This window comes from Nicotiana tabacum, chromosome 2, assembly GCF_000715075.1.
Source record: "Nicotiana tabacum cultivar K326 chromosome 2, ASM71507v2, whole genome shotgun sequence".
Taxonomy (NCBI): Eukaryota; Viridiplantae; Streptophyta; class Magnoliopsida; order Solanales; family Solanaceae; genus Nicotiana; species Nicotiana tabacum.
Window position 1 is genome coordinate 79,446,790 of NC_134081.1, and position 15,273 is coordinate 79,462,062.

Below are 15,273 nucleotides of genomic sequence, written 5' to 3' on the forward strand. Positions count from 1 at the left end.
CTTTCTTTGTTTCTGTTTTCATTTGTTAATGAGCATTTTGAAGAATGATTGTTGTGTGTATTTGGGGTAATAAAGCTAGAGAATTTGTGGTGTTGTGAAGGTGAATTAATGGAGGGGGGATTGTTTTGGGTGGTGAAGGTGGCTGCATAGAGGTGGGAATAACAGGAGATAGTGAGTAGAGGGGAAGAGTGAACTGAAGTGAAAATAAAATAAAAAATAGAGTAGAAAATTTTAAAATGAAGTGAAAAAATAATGATGTGATATAAAAAATTTGAGGTGGACATGGATATGTCATCCATATTGAATAGTTGAAGAGCACGCGAGGTCTAAAGAGTTTAAAAGAATTGTTTTGAACGAATAAAGGTGTCTGGATGAAACTTTATGAATCAAACCGAAATAAGTACATATCTCCAGGCTATTCTGCCTAGAAAAAAATGGTAAGTTCGACGAACATGAAAATTGACTCATATATTCCTCATCACTCAATTGGTCCAAATTGGGACAAGTTAGATAGATTTAGATAGATTAAACTTCGGCCCCTCCCCCCGGCAGTTGCATCTTGGCAGTTAGGTTCTCATCAGCACCTCACGTGTTTTCATGCTCCTATACTGACTCCACAGGTAGTAAATTATGCCCGCAAAAGAAACTCAAACATCTGCTTCTTCCCACAGCTCGCCAGCTCCTTCTGCTTCTACACACTTCACCCAGCTTTTAGCTATAAATATATACAACAGCAAACAAATACAAACAAGATATAGTAAACGTTTTTCGTGTAAATCTGAACATGTATTTATCCACTCGCTCTTCTTCTTCTTCATCATCATCCGCCTTTCTTCGACCTTCTAGGCTTCGCTTTGCTTCCACTCTCTCAACTGTACCTTCGTCTACATCTACTTCCCCTGTTTCTAGAATCTTCTCTTTACTTTCATTTTCCCGCCATATTCAACCTGCTGCGCTGTTTTCTGTTAATTACCGATCATTCTCTTTCTCCTCTGCTCTCCCATCGCTCAGGTACTCTGTTCCTCGCTGGAGTCACGGCGTTGATTGGCGTTCTCCTATCAGTCTAAGGGCTCAGGTTAGAACCGCGAGTTCCGATATTGAACCTCTGGATCGCAACATTGCTACTATGGGTATATCTCCTCAATTGTAATCAATTTAATTAATCCTCATGCTGCTGTTTATATTTGCCTTAAAAGTTAAAACTCCTTTTTCATGCACTGTGCGTTCAAATTAGTTACTTGGTGTTACTTCAGAAATGGCCAGACTTTGTGGCAAGGGTCGAGGATTAAAGTAGTAAATTTTGTGAATTCGATTCTTCAAAATTTTTGGGGAAAAAATTTACAAATTTGGAAATTACATAAAAGTAATATGTCATGTAGTAATAGATAATAATTTAAAATATTCAAAATGTATTTAAGAAAAAAGTGGTCATAGAAGGACCTCTTTGACTCGCCAAATAGTTAGAGACGTTGCCGCATAAATTAAAACAGAGCTAGTTTTTCATTTTTGGTTTCAAGTATTTAATCTAAAACAATTATGCTTCTCGTACCTGTGCTTGTGTAATAGATCAATTGCACGGTTCTTAAAAACCAAAATCCCCTGAAGTAAAATATAAGTACTTAATAACAGTCCTCACAAAGTTGAAGGAAAAAGAAATAATTTTCAAAGCCTTAAGAAAATGCTTCACGGGGTTAACAGATTTATTGTTATACGCAAAAACATAAAAAGGACACGTGCTTCGGAATTCAACATAGTTAAAAAGGGAGGAGGAGAATTCAGTTGTTACATAGTTTGCTCAATTGAGAAACTAGAAGTGGGAGCGTGGAGTATTTGCAATTTTTTTCCCTTTGTCTTTAATGAAGATCAAACTACAAATGAGCGGCAGAACTGACAGTTCATGGGAATGTCTCCTATGGAATGAAGATGAGTAACAAGTATTACAATAGATATTTGGAAAGTATTTTATTGATTGCTTCAGGTGGTTGAATTGTATTCACTTATGAAATTGTTAATATTTATCTAACCACTGCTTTTCTATGCAATTCTACCAATATTCAGTGATATTCATTGGGATGAAAGATTTGATCATATAAAAAATATATTGCACCTTAATGTGTTTAACATTACTTCAACAGGCTTTATAACTTGATTTTTAATGAGTTCTCTAGAGTAGGTGTAATTGAGGTTGAAACTAGGTTTTTAATGGATTAGCTGCGTAACAAGGCTGTGGATTTCCGTGTCATTGTCTTCTCTGGATTTGGAATTCGCTAGCCATTTGATGCAAATTTCGATGCCACAAGACTTTATGCAGGAATTTGTGATGTATGATTATTTAGTTTTGTCTGAGAAAATCCTAAATCAAATGAACTTTTTAAATTTATATCCAGCTTCAGAACATCCTTTCAGAGGAATATTTACTAGTCTTCCCAAGCCTGGAGGTGGCGAGTTTGGAAAATTCTACAGTCTTACTGCTCTAAATGATCCAAGGATTGGTATGCACTTAAATAGTTTTTCTATATTTAAGTTAAACTCCTGTAATGATTATCTAGTTCCTGCCTTTAATATTGAAAGTCCTTGTTGTCAAGCCAACATTTCAGAAATTTCTGCATTTCATTTCTTGTAATGCAGACAAGCTGCCTTTTTCTATAAGAATACTATTGGAATCTGCTATACGGAATTGTGACAATTTCCAAGTATCCAAGGATGATGTTGAGAAGATCCTGGACTGGGAAAATACTGCACCAAAGCAAGTTGAAATTCCATTTAAGCCTGCCCGTGTTTTGCTACAGGTGAAAAGCATGATATGCTGTGATGAGTGCTGATTGTTGTAGCATTAGCAGATTTATGATCTTTTGATGATGTACTTAGGATTTTACTGGAGTTCCAGCTGTGGTTGATCTTGCCTCTATGCGTGATGCTATGAAGGAGCTTGGTAGTGATCCTGACAAGATTAATCCTTTGGTACACTTCTTGTTCAGCTGGTTCCTGTATTGCTCATGACTTTTATTGCTCCGTGGAGGGTTGTAGTGGTTCTCGATTCCTCATCCCGTATATTGAGACAGTGATAATTTTTCCAGGTTCCAGTTGACCTTGTAATTGACCACTCGGTGCAAGCTGACGTGGTAAGATCAGAAAATGCTTTGCAGGCAAATATGGACATTGAATTCCAGAGAAACAGAGAGAGGTTTGCTTTTCTCAGATGGGGGGCCACTGCCTTCCGCAACATGCTTGTTGTTCCCCCTGGGTCTGGTATTGTTCACCAGGTATGATCATGCCTTCTTTTTAAAAACCTTGAAAAAATAAAAAAGGGGCCTAATGTATGCTGTTACCAAGCTGTTAGCCCGCATATAAAAAGTTGTTTGCTTTGAGATTTTTTTGGACACCAGTTCTCCTGTTTGCTTCCTTATTCTCCTCTCAACTATTTGATAGGTTAATTTGGAGTACCTTGGACGAGTGGTTTTCAACTCAGATGGTGTACTTTATCCTGATAGTCTAGTTGGGACTGACTCTCACACAACAATGATCGACGGATTAGGAGTTGCAGGATGGGGAGTTGGTGGTATTGAAGCAGAGGCAGCAATGCTTGGCCAGGTATTTTTATTTATTTCGACCTCCATCAAATATAGTAAATGAGATCTCCCAGTCTGTAATACTGCTATGCATCACCACTCCCCCTTCTTTTGTTGTCACTGTGTTGCTTGCTTGAATGCCAAGGTGACACTATTGCCTCAGCAAACTTGCCCTTTCAGAATATCTTGGCCTATTAACTGCTACTTGTTGTTACCTGATTGATTATCACTTTACAATTTTAATGTATGTTCGTTAGCATTCAAAAGTTTCGAGAGTGATAATCATTTGAACGTTTAACTTTTATTTGTAATTGTACTGGCCCCAGTGAGAATATGAGGTTTTGGGTGATGTTCTCTTTTGGTAGAATATATCTTGGTTGAAAACTTGGGTTGTCGATTATTGATGATTTTGATGCTCCTGCCTCTAAGCTACGGATGAGAGAGAACATTAATCTCCTTAATAACTTAATGGTTGTTCAGTGTCATGGTTGTACCATATAATTTTCTTTCAACGTCTGCATTTCTATGTTATCACGCGTAGTCCCTTGAGGAACACTATTATTCAATTAATTTGATTAGTTCTTTTCCTCTTTTTTATTCCGACAGCCAATGAGCATGGTTTTGCCTGGTGTCGTGGGCTTTAGAATGTCTGGAAAATTGCGTGAAGGGGTGACAGCAACTGATTTGGTCTTAACTGTAACTCAAATGTTAAGAGACCATGGTGTTGTCGGAAAGTTCGTCGAGTTTTACGGTATTTAACCATCACTCTGGCTCTTTTAAAATGGCTAAACATTTGTCTTTTCTGAATGTAGCTCATTTAGTTTCATTGGTATATAGGTTCAGGAATGGCCTCACTTTCTTTGGCTGATAGGGCAACAATTGCAAATATGTCTCCCGAATACGGAGCTACCATGGGTTTTTTCCCAGTAGATCATATGACGTTACAGTACCTTAAATTAACTGGGCGTAGTGAGGAAACAGTTAGTTGTTCCCCTTTTTTCTCCTTTAATTTGTGGTCTGCTGAAAGAAAATAATATATTTATTGTTCCTAACAGTTTCAATACATTATTTGATTAGATAACAATGATTGAGGAGTATTTGCGGGCAAACAAAATGTTCGTTGACTACAACGAGGTAAAGTTTCTATTCCAGTATTATTCTCGTATGGTAATGTAAAACTTTTCGTGATGCAACTTTGTGGTATAATTTTACAATACAGCCTCAAGAGGAGAGAGTTTACTCATCTTATTTGGGATTGGATCTTGCTGATGTTGAACCCTGTGTCTCGGGACCAAAAAGGTAATATTTATAAATTTGTTCACCAAATTTTTGCGTAGCTCATTGTTAGATTCCGTCAAGTGTTCTCACTGTTGTCATTTTTAATAGGCCAAATGATCGTGTCGCTCTCAATGATATGAAAGCTGATTGGCATGCATGTCTTGATAACAAACATGGATTCAAGGTTATTCTTTTCCTCAGATTTATTTTTAAAATTTTGTGGATATTCTTTTCCCTTTCCTTTTTCATCTAAAGCATGCAAATTCTGATTGACAAAGTATCAATTCATTTTAGAAGCTGACACAACAATGTCATAAAAGTGTCCACTTATAAAAAAATGTCATGAAGTTTTGATTGACACAATAAATAAGCCCTTTCTGTTAATCATGCAGGGATTTGCTGTGCCCAAGCAGGAGCAAGACAAAGTTGCAACATTTACATTCCATGGACTTCCTGCTGAACTTAAGCATGGTAGTGTCGTTATAGCTGCTATAACGAGCTGCACAAATACATCTAATCCAAGTGTAATGCTTGGAGCTGGTCTTGTTGCAAAAAAGGCCTGCGAATTAGGTTTGGAGGTTAGTTTTAGGGCCCTGAAATAATGCTGCAAGCCTTGTAGTTTGTCACATGTGGCGATTCCTCTAAATTGTTTACAGATGGAGCATGCTTCTAAAAATAACTTGTGGGATTATTGAATAGGTTAAACCATGGATAAAAACAAGTCTGGCTCCAGGTTCAGGGGCTGTTACAAAATACCTCCATAAGAGGTACTGTTTGTGATTAATTGTTACTTATCTTGGCCCTTCCCGTGTCCTGGAACATCATTATTTGTTCTCTTTGAGTTAATTTGTGACCTTGTGTTGCAGTGGCCTACAAACGTACCTGAACCAGCAGGGCTTCCATCTTGTTGGCTATGGTTGCACAACATGTATTGGTAATTCTGGAGATCTCGATGAATCAGTTGCTTCTGCCATCACTGATAATGGTAGTCTCCAATTTATAACTTGATCTGTGCTATTTTTCTTCCATAAGTGGGAAAAATTCTAAGTTATGCATTTTCTGTAGTACTTTCACATGGTGCTCCAGTGTATTCAGTCTGCTTGAGCAGGTCATCTTCTAGCAAGAAAAGTGATTGGCTATGTTGGTGATGTTCTTGGAAATATTTTTGCAGATATTGTAGCTGCAGCTGTGCTTTCTGGAAATCGGAACTTTGAAGGCCGTGTTCACCCCCAAACAAGAGCTAATTATCTTGCTTCGCCACCGCTGGTTGTTGCATATGCACTTGCAGGAACGGTATACTGAGATGAATTAGTGGGGGACTTATTCCATATTTTTCTCCTTTAGATTGATACCCAAGCTGAAGGAGTGAACTTTCTGTGCTTTACTATCCATTAGCTACTCTCAGTCAGTAGCCTTCAGTTTCATTAAATGCGCTGACCAGAGCCCTTTCAAGCCTTGTTTAGCATGTTTCTTCTGATAGAGTTTATGACCCCCCGCTCTCTGTTGCTTGTGTTTTGTTTCACTTGTTTTTTCTTCCTTTGGTTTTGACCAACCAAGATTTTCTTTTTTTCTTTTCTTTGTGGGGTAGGGGAGGGGTTTGTTTCCGCGTCTTGCTTGTAGCTAACAGATAACTACTGTTTTGCTTGCATGTTTGTAGATAAATTCTTTCGACTAATATTTTTCAGGTGGACATTGACTTCGAGAAGGAGCCTATAGGAATTGGAAAAGACGGAAAAGGTGTATACCTTAAGGACATATGGCCTAGTAATGAAGAAATTGCGGAGGTATTATTCGTTTGCTGTCCTCAATAAGCAATGATTATCTCCATGGCCCTGTAAATATGACTAAAGATGATCTTCCTGTAGGTTGTTCAATCAAGTGTGCTCCCCGAGATGTTCAAGAGCACTTACGAAGCTATTACTCAGGGAAATCCTATCTGGAATCAACTCTCTGTCCCGTCGTCCAATCTCTATGCATGGGATCCAAATTCAACCTATATTCATCAACCCCCATATTTCAAGGGCATGAGTGTGGACCCTCCCGGCCCTCATGGGGTGAAGGATGCCTACTGCTTATTGAACTTTGGTGATAGTATAACCACTGATCATATCTCTCCAGCAGGTAGCATTCATAAGGACAGTCCTGCTGCAAAGTATCTTATGGAGCGTGGAGTTCAGCGGAAGGACTTCAATTCATATGGCAGCCGTCGTGGCAATGATCAAGTGATGGCTAGAGGTACTTTTGCTAACATTCGAATCATCAACAAGCTCTTGAATGGAGAAGTCAGTCCGAAGACGATTCACATACCGACTGGGGAGAAACTTTATGTGTATGATGCAGCAATGGTGAGTTACAATGTTTATTCAGGAAACGTTCCACTATTGTTTGGCTAAGAGCTTTTGTAAATAGGCTGTTCCTTTTATTTTATTACATTCTCTCCCCTTTTTCATATGCAAGGATAATTAATGTTTCTTTTTTGCTTTATTGAACTATTTGCAGCGATACAAATCTGCCGGGCACGACACCATTGTTATTGCTGGAGCAGAATATGGGAGTGGAAGTTCCCGGGATTGGGCTGCCAAGGGCCCAATGCTACTAGTAAGCATTTTACACCAGTTTCCGCGGTTTAAATTTTCTTTCTTTGTTTTCTTTTTCTCTATGATGTTACACTAATGTTCTTGAAAAAAGGGAGTAAAAGCAGTGATTGCAAAAAGCTTTGAGAGGATTCATCGCAGTAACCTGGTTGGAATGGGCATTATACCACTTTGTTTTAAGCCTGGTGAAGATGCAGAAGCACTAGGTTTGACTGGTCATGAGCGTTACACTATTGACCTTCCACAGAGGATTTCTGATATAAGGCCCGGACAAGATTTAACCGTGACTACTGATAGTGGAAAATCTTTCACCTGTACTCTTAGATTTGACACAGAGGTATGTATTTTGTTTGTACTACTTTTTAACTCCTTTGTCTTTTAATAAATTACCTGCATTAACTTGTACAGAACTCAAGTAAAATGCTAAATAAAATTAATTAAAATGTGCTTTAAGATTGAATATAACATAGTTTGGTTACACTGGAAAGTCATTGGTTAAAGTCTGAGATCGGATGAAATGTAATCTATTTGGACGCTTGGTGAACAAGGAGTTAATTATTTTGCGAAACAGGTCAATTATTTTATTTTTGGGGGAATGTTGAAAAAAGAAGTTTTCAGTTTTATTGAGCTGGAGATGTGCATTTTTAAGTGGTTTTATTTCTCTTTTTCTTTCTTTCAGCTAACACAGTTAGTGATGGAGACTGCATTACAGAACATCTAAGAGTTTTAACTTGTAATCATCATTTGTTCCTTTGCATTTCATTTTTTCTTTCATATGCTAAGCTGCACTATTTGGATTGTCGCAAGTCTTGACATTTGTTCAAACTTGGCCCCGTTAGGATTAATGTATACATAAAGAGTTTATAATTCGTTTATCATCTGGCGGTTTCTTGCAGGGCACACCCCTCATCTTATCAACTTATTATGGTTAAAGACTTAATGAAGTGAAAAATATGTTAATATACTACGGCTAAGTGAGAGAAGTCTATATATTAACGCATGTGATGTATTTATTATTTTAGTGTAAATATCTGGTGCGATTACATTTTATATCATGATAGCTTTTATATTGTTGATTTGGAATTGTAGGTTGAGCTGGCATATTTTGACCATGGTGGCATCCTTCCTTACGTCATTCGGAACTTAAGCAAATAGTGAAATACAGCCTAGGCTCATATATGTTGTACTACATGCTTTGCCTATGCTGGCAGCATCGTTCAAGAAGATGGATGTGCTGAACTCGTTTATGCATATAAGAGATGATATGGGTTGTAACATCTTGTAATTATTAGATATTTTCTTCCCTCGTGTTTAGATGACAATTGGAGCGATTTCATAGAAGAGCTTAAAGACGGTCTTAGCAGCCACTGATAACCTCCCTGTTATGGCAAGTTAAGTTGGGGTAGCGTAAGATTGAGTGGGACATTTGTACCACGGGCTGTTCTTTCCTTAACCAGAAGTTTCGAGTTTCAGCCTTTGTTATGAAAAAAATTTTGGTAGGAAGCGCTTCTCGAATGGAGCCCTACGCGGCGCGAATTCGAATATAGTCGGGTTCCAATGCGGGTACCGGACACGAGTGGGAAACAAAAAAGAGAGTGGAACGTTTGTACTCTCTTTTCCCCCTCAAAATATAAAGAAAAAATTACTTTGAAATACCAGTTTTTCCAATTTCTTCCTTGGGGACATTGATAAAGGTAACTAGCGATTACCGAAAAATAAAGTAACTAGCCAAACTGGTGGTCATAATTAAGAGACCAAGCAAGAATACAATCCTCAGACCTCTTAAACCCTTTTTGTGCAGATAACTCCCGTGCGCTAGATAACTCTCAACTTTATAGAAATTGGTCAGGAAAGCTTCTCGTGCACGAGAGGATTATAACTTTGGCCAGACAATATGAAAGCTTCCATGTACTCCCGAGGCAAACTTTGAAACAATCGCAACTGTGTGCTCAAAAAGTCGTTAATAATATTTGTATGGGAAGCAAAAAGACTAGAAATTCACACACTGCACATGAAAAAAGAAAATGGAGCACCTCATTAAATCATCCTCAGCAGAAAAAATCCTAATATACATACATACATGCCAAAGACGACTACAAAGAACAATACACACACCTTACCAGAGGATTGACCAGAGGAGAGAGGCAGGCTTGCTTGACAGTGGCCTCCCTTTCAACAGTGTGATGACCCAAATAGACTCTTCCACTGCCTGAAAGAAACCACTGTATGTAAAATCTTTGTTGGAAGCTCGGGAAATATTTGCCTTCCTCTCAATGGTCAGTTGCAAAGAAAAGCTTTCCCAGTTACCCGTGCACAGAAGCTCTTTCTATTGGCTGACAAAGATGAGATACAGGTTTATAGAAGTACACATCTATTTTCAGTTCCGAATGTTAAGGGATTTGCTAGCCAGCGAAGCAAGTGCTAGTGCTTTTGCCCTACTATTCATCATTACCCATTCCTTTTCTGCACGTCGCTGATGTTGTCTTGCATTCTTTGCTCGCTTTGGTGCTAGCCGATTATCTCTCTCTAGAAATGCAAGTCTAAACTTTTCCGCCACGGGTAACTCTTCTGTGCTTGAAACTGATGATGGTGATGTTCTAGGTACAAATCCACATACTGCCCAGGTTTTGGGGTCAATATCTTCAACAATGGGATCGTCTAATGAGACATTTAGTCTTGCTTCTCTAGGAACATCAAGCCCCCTGTAACCCAGTGGTGACGGCTTTGGATTTACTATGATTCGTGGGCACTCGTCAGACAAACTCTCCAGCTGGTCCTTTTCAATTTTTGGCTGCAAAAGGATTAGATAAACATGAAGTTTGAATTCTGAAGACTACTTCAGCTAGGGATAAGGGAAGATCAATGAATCTGGAGGATTAAAAAGATAATCCACATGCTGATTCAGTTCAGAAGTCATATGCATAACGCCTAACAAGAAAGATGGTCTTGCAAGCCTGAACAACAAATATAATTCATACCCATAAGAGCCAACGCAGGGATGTCGCACCATGAGCTATTTCTGAGGTATCAAGTTCCTCCCAAGATTCTCCCTCCACATGCTCTAGTGTTGGTTTCAACAAAGCAAAGCATCTGCGAGCTGTGTTCTCACTCCGAGGGCAGCCTCTGCAACATTAACTCTCATTCAATCCAGTTATGTGGTTAACTTCTACATACCCAATTTATTGAGAGAGAGAGAGAGAGAGAGATCTTTGAAATATATTTTATCAAGCAAAATATATGACGAACCTAGATTTTTACAAGGGATTTCTTTCATAGAACACTTCAAATGATATCGCGTAACTAGTTGAAACATGCAATGCTCTTCCTTCTTTTCTTTTTCCTTTTTTTAGGTCCCGGTGTAGAACATCTTTTCACTAGCTTCGCACGGACACTCTATTAAGGCAGGTTAATAGCGGAACTAGAGGGTTCACAAGAGAAATCCTCGGGAATCAAATAGCGGATCTAGTCAATAAGCTGAAACTTCCTTACAACAGGAGATTTAGGCATCCCAGGCTCATCATGTAGGATGCACTCATTATATTATGTGGTTGCATGAAAGTAAGACGTTAAACCAAACATAAAAAATAGCATCGAAAGTGACTATTCATGACTACCCCCAGAGTTATCCCAGAATATACCCACACGTGGAAAAAAAGGCTCATAATTAATGACAGGAAGCAAAAGCAAGGGAACAAAATGCCAAACAGCCCAAGTGTTTGAACATTATATTCCCAAGGACGACAATAACAAGAACCTAGCACAAACAAAGTAAGGAATAACAGCATGTAGAAATATAGATGTGCCAAATCATCCTGTTCGAAGTAACATGATCATTAACTAAAATACTTTTCATAGCAAGTTATGTGCAGAATCAAAATGAGAAAATTTAATGGATCTAAAATTAACAGTTTTTTGCCATTTGCTTTTCTATCTCCTCTCTGCCTTCTAGTCATGCACGCATTGCTTCAAACATGGAGTAACTAGCCAATTTCTTGGGAACATTGATAAAAGTAACTAGCGATTACCAAAAAATAAAGTAACTAGCCAAACTGGTGGTCATAATTAAGAGAACTTTTTTAAGAGAGGACCAAGCAAGAATACAATCCTTAGACCTCTTGAACCCTTTTTGTCATGCACTGGATATAATTCCCGTCTATAGATCAGTAATACAGTATCTCCCGTGCGCTAGATAACTCTCAACTTTATAGAAATTGGTCAGGAAAGCTTCTCGTGCACAAGAGGATTATAACTTCGGCCAGACAATATGAAAGCTTCCATGTACTCCCGAGGCAAACCAAATGCATCAAATTTGAGCATCCTTAAGCAGAGCATATTCAAATATCCAAACAAATAGCGAAAAAATGCTTACACCATGCACATATTTGAGAAGAATCTTAATACTGAATGTACTCATAGGTAACCAAACCATAATTTAACATGGAAAGGTCGGCAGGTTCTAAGCAACAGTTATAAGTAAATCAAATGGTTGCATCAGTGGACTCGAGGGTAACCCAGACAAATCATTTAAGAAATATTAGCTTAGGAGAAATTCAAGCGGCCAGATTTTGTTATTGTTACATGTGATTTTTTAAGCTTCATGCCTGAAAGAAGTGACTTGATTTAAGAAAGGGAACCTACCCCCATCTCAGTATTTCAAGAGACTGGCATTTCTGCAAGAGTTCTGATACACCAGCAGACGTGAGCTTGCTGCAGCGACTGTGACAATGGATGTTCACATTTAGGTTTACATTTCAAAACCAAATTTAAGTTGAGAAGCAGAAAAAGGACTGAAATAAGTGATAGTGTAGCCTGCACAAAGTGTGTAATGCACTTTTAAAGAAAAACAAATCCAGAAACACTTGGCATATAATTGTTCACACGAGTACGAGATCAAGAACTAGCTAGAGAAAGCAAGAAGAGTATAAAATGGGAGTTTCCACCTCATAACCTAAATTTTTATGGGAGTTAACGCCTCATAACAAATTTTGACCTATACAGACAGTACACTAGATTTAATTTACTAGTAGTTGAGGCCCTGTTCTCACTTTCAAGCCTCCTTACTGATTGCAGAATTTTGAGATAAAACAATAGATTTACTGTGCCTCAGTGGAAATGAGAGATGTCACCTAGAAAGCCATAGTTGGTGCACCAGGCATTATCCAATTAGGCCGTTAAACCAGAAAATCCTTACCTGACTCGCATGTTTGCATGTTTCAACCCTCACCTAATAAAATGATCAAAACGCAATACCTTATATCAACTGCTTGCAGATGTTTGCATGTTCCAACCACTTGTAATAGGCCAAAATCAGAAACCTCTGAGTCAGATAAGTCCAGGATTTCCCAAGAACTATCAGCCAATGCAACAATGACATTGTCATTCAATAGCCTTCTCCTTCTTGCAATTGCCACAAGTGCCATCTAACAGTTAGAAAAGATTGTTCAAGTAACAAGAAAAATTAGAGTCGAGATAAATAGCTAGGACACAAATCAGCCTATTAAAGTAACGTCATTAAATAGTTTTGCTAGAAAGCATGGATTGACAGTTTTATTTTTCTTTTCGGTCCCCCTCCTCCCCAAAGAAAACACAATTGTATTCCCTGATAGCCAAGGAGCCCTCTTTTGTCAAAAGTTTGAAGAAAGATATCAGGGAAACACTGCTTCACTATAAAGTTCACCCATAATATGGTGGAGTAATAAAATTTGCCAAAACTTAAACTTAAGCAACTAGGATAAAGGACATTGCAATTTGCCATTTTATGGATTGAAAACCTGATCATCTTAAGGGAATGGAAAAAGAACATATGGTTAATTGAAGCATGAAAGGCTTTTTGATTTAAGAAGCAGTTGTTGTCGGGTTAAATGATTGCCAACTAAAAACTAGCAGTATTCACGTCTACCAAAGTACACATCTTCAGAAATTATGTACAAAACAGCGCATAAGAATGTTGAACCTTCATATTGGACGGAAAATTAGCAGCTATCTCGGTGAGATCTTCGATAATATCCTCAAAATGTCTGCCAATAACTCCTAGACACAAGCTCACCAAGCTGGGAGGCTTTCTCTTCTTAATAGCTAATACTGTGTAACAAAACAAACCCAACTCCATAAATAACTCATCACAATTCACAAGCCCATCACAATTCACAGCGGAGAAACGTACCCGATGCCTGAAACGAGAGGCTGTAATATTTAGCTTCGGAATTAGGATTGGAGTAAAGTTTCGGTACAGAATCCTTAACTTCAGGGGCTTTTGCTTTGTCCATCAACTGGGAGATCGAATAGAAGGAGGAGGCTGATTCAGGATCGAAGCCAACTGGGGTGAATCTTCGCCGGCGATTCTTCTTTCCTTTTTTTTTTGGTTCTTGACTTTCACTGACGGCCACTGTTACCGACTATGACCACTCCAAATTTCTCTTCCACGATGCGTTTGGACGATATTTACTCCATTAAAAGTTGTAATTGAAATAATTAATATACCATATATTTTAATTAATAAATAAAAATATTAATACGCCAACAACAGTCCAAAATAATAATTTTAGTGCTCTATATTCCAAAATAGTACCTTTATACTTTTTATACTCCAAAAAATAATTAGTTAATAAATTTTTAAACAATTAATATTCCAAGCTAAAAGATACATTTAAATATTAAATTACAGAATTAATAATTGTTAGTATTCTGTATTCGAAAATATATTCGAAAAATTGAATCAATGTAAAACCAGAAGTGTAGAAGAACAGAATTAATCCGAGCCCACTAAATTCACAGTGTTTCCTTAAGGAACTTAATCCCCTCCTATTATCCGAGGTTTAGGATTATTTTTTCCCAAGATAGAACGGATAACCTCACTGTGTAGCGGTACTTCAAATCCCAGTGACAACGAACGCAAAGAACAGTAGTAAATCACACTTACTACTTTTTTTTTTTTGTTAAAACAATGCAGAAACAAGAAGGAGAAATAAGAATTTTCGTAAGAAAAATTTGAGGGAGTAGTCTCTTATTTATAGCCAACATGTTGAGTTTAAACGAAGAGGTGCAACTCTTCAGAATGTTTGTTATGAATGTTCACGTAAAATGACCATTACGTAAATGGCTATTTATGCAAAATAAAACGAAAAATCAAAATGCAGAGGAAAATTAATTTACCGTTACAAGAACGGATAATTTGGATTAAAATAATATTACGTTGATCTTAATATTAACAAATAAATTTGGTCCAAAAATTAATCAATCGATCGATCATTTGACCAAATCCAAATCCAAATCTGAACGACTAATTTGGATTAAAATAATATTACGTTAATCATAATATTAACAAATAAATTTGGTCCAAAAAACTAATCAATCGATCGATCATTTGACCAAATCCGAAGTCGAGTGAGCGACGACGGCGCAAGGCTTGCATTTTTTTTAACTCTTTAAGAGCTAGAAGAAGAGCAATTGTATATATATTCATCAAAAGTCTTTTCCTCCTCCAATATGGGACAATGTCCCTTTGTTAAGGAGGGAAAATTAAAATTTTATTTTTTCCTCCATTTCCCATTCACCCTCTTTTAAGATCTAAGAAGCTTAAACCCAACAATCCCCCACATGAATGGGGAATGACTATATCACGAAAATATGCATGAAAAATTGTGTGATTTACAAGCAAGGATTAATCGCATCTCGATAAGTAGGTTTCTCTTTGAACTTTCCGTAGTGAACTTATATCGGATATACTCGATCAATCGGTAGATTTGATATCTTTGAACCGTCAAACTTTGGTGTATACCTAGACAACCATAAGTCACACAACCAACCCTTAACCGTCTTTGGTTCTCATTGTT

The 15,273-nt window shown here is 37.6% G+C and overlaps 2 protein-coding genes across 7 annotated transcripts; one reads left to right on the forward strand and one right to left on the reverse strand.

Moving 5' to 3' along the window:
* Nucleotides 1-299: 299 nt before the first annotated feature.
* On the forward strand, nucleotides 300-8,812 carry LOC107774559 (aconitate hydratase, cytoplasmic). 4 transcript variants are annotated; one of them, XM_075235078.1, is made up of 21 exons: nucleotides 300-437; nucleotides 1,012-1,075; nucleotides 2,388-2,492; nucleotides 2,629-2,789; nucleotides 2,869-2,961; nucleotides 3,078-3,263; nucleotides 3,430-3,591; nucleotides 4,176-4,320; nucleotides 4,407-4,549; nucleotides 4,647-4,703; nucleotides 4,789-4,868; nucleotides 4,956-5,031; nucleotides 5,240-5,425; nucleotides 5,547-5,614; nucleotides 5,714-5,832; nucleotides 6,019-6,140; nucleotides 6,533-6,631; nucleotides 6,713-7,192; nucleotides 7,347-7,445; nucleotides 7,536-7,778; nucleotides 8,531-8,812. In XM_075235078.1, exons 5-21 carry the CDS (start codon nucleotides 2,908-2,910, stop codon nucleotides 8,594-8,596), a joined length of 2,385 nt encoding a protein of 794 aa, XP_075091179.1. In that variant the 5' UTR covers nucleotides 300-437; nucleotides 1,012-1,075; nucleotides 2,388-2,492; nucleotides 2,629-2,789; nucleotides 2,869-2,907; the 3' UTR covers nucleotides 8,597-8,812. The 4 variants fall into 4 exon arrangements, with proteins under 4 accessions (XP_075091179.1, XP_075091175.1, XP_016449602.2 ...); XM_075235074.1 differs by lacking the exon at nucleotides 300-437 and adding an exon at nucleotides 499-620 and having other exon boundaries at nucleotides 1,012-1,130; XM_016594118.2 differs by lacking the exon at nucleotides 300-437 and adding an exon at nucleotides 840-874 and having other exon boundaries at nucleotides 1,012-1,130.
* Nucleotides 8,813-9,388: 576 nt separating this feature from the next.
* LOC107774561 (uncharacterized) lies at nucleotides 9,389-13,889 on the reverse strand. 3 transcript variants are annotated; one of them, XR_012701478.1, is made up of 7 exons: nucleotides 13,605-13,889; nucleotides 13,395-13,522; nucleotides 12,692-12,861; nucleotides 12,080-12,157; nucleotides 10,420-10,564; nucleotides 9,557-10,232; nucleotides 9,389-9,446 (listed from the first exon to the last, which is right to left on the reverse strand). XR_012701478.1 is itself a non-coding variant. In XM_016594119.2 (6 exons), exons 1-6 carry the CDS (start codon nucleotides 13,705-13,707, stop codon nucleotides 9,819-9,821), a joined length of 1,038 nt encoding a protein of 345 aa, XP_016449605.1. In that variant the 5' UTR covers nucleotides 13,708-13,889; the 3' UTR covers nucleotides 9,454-9,818. The 3 variants fall into 3 exon arrangements, 2 of the variants coding, with proteins under 2 accessions (XP_016449605.1, XP_075091189.1); XM_016594119.2 differs by lacking the exon at nucleotides 9,389-9,446 and having other exon boundaries at nucleotides 9,454-10,232; XM_075235088.1 differs by lacking the exons at nucleotides 9,389-9,446; nucleotides 12,080-12,157 and having other exon boundaries at nucleotides 9,454-10,232; nucleotides 13,605-13,864.
* Nucleotides 13,890-15,273: the final 1,384 nt, after the last annotated feature.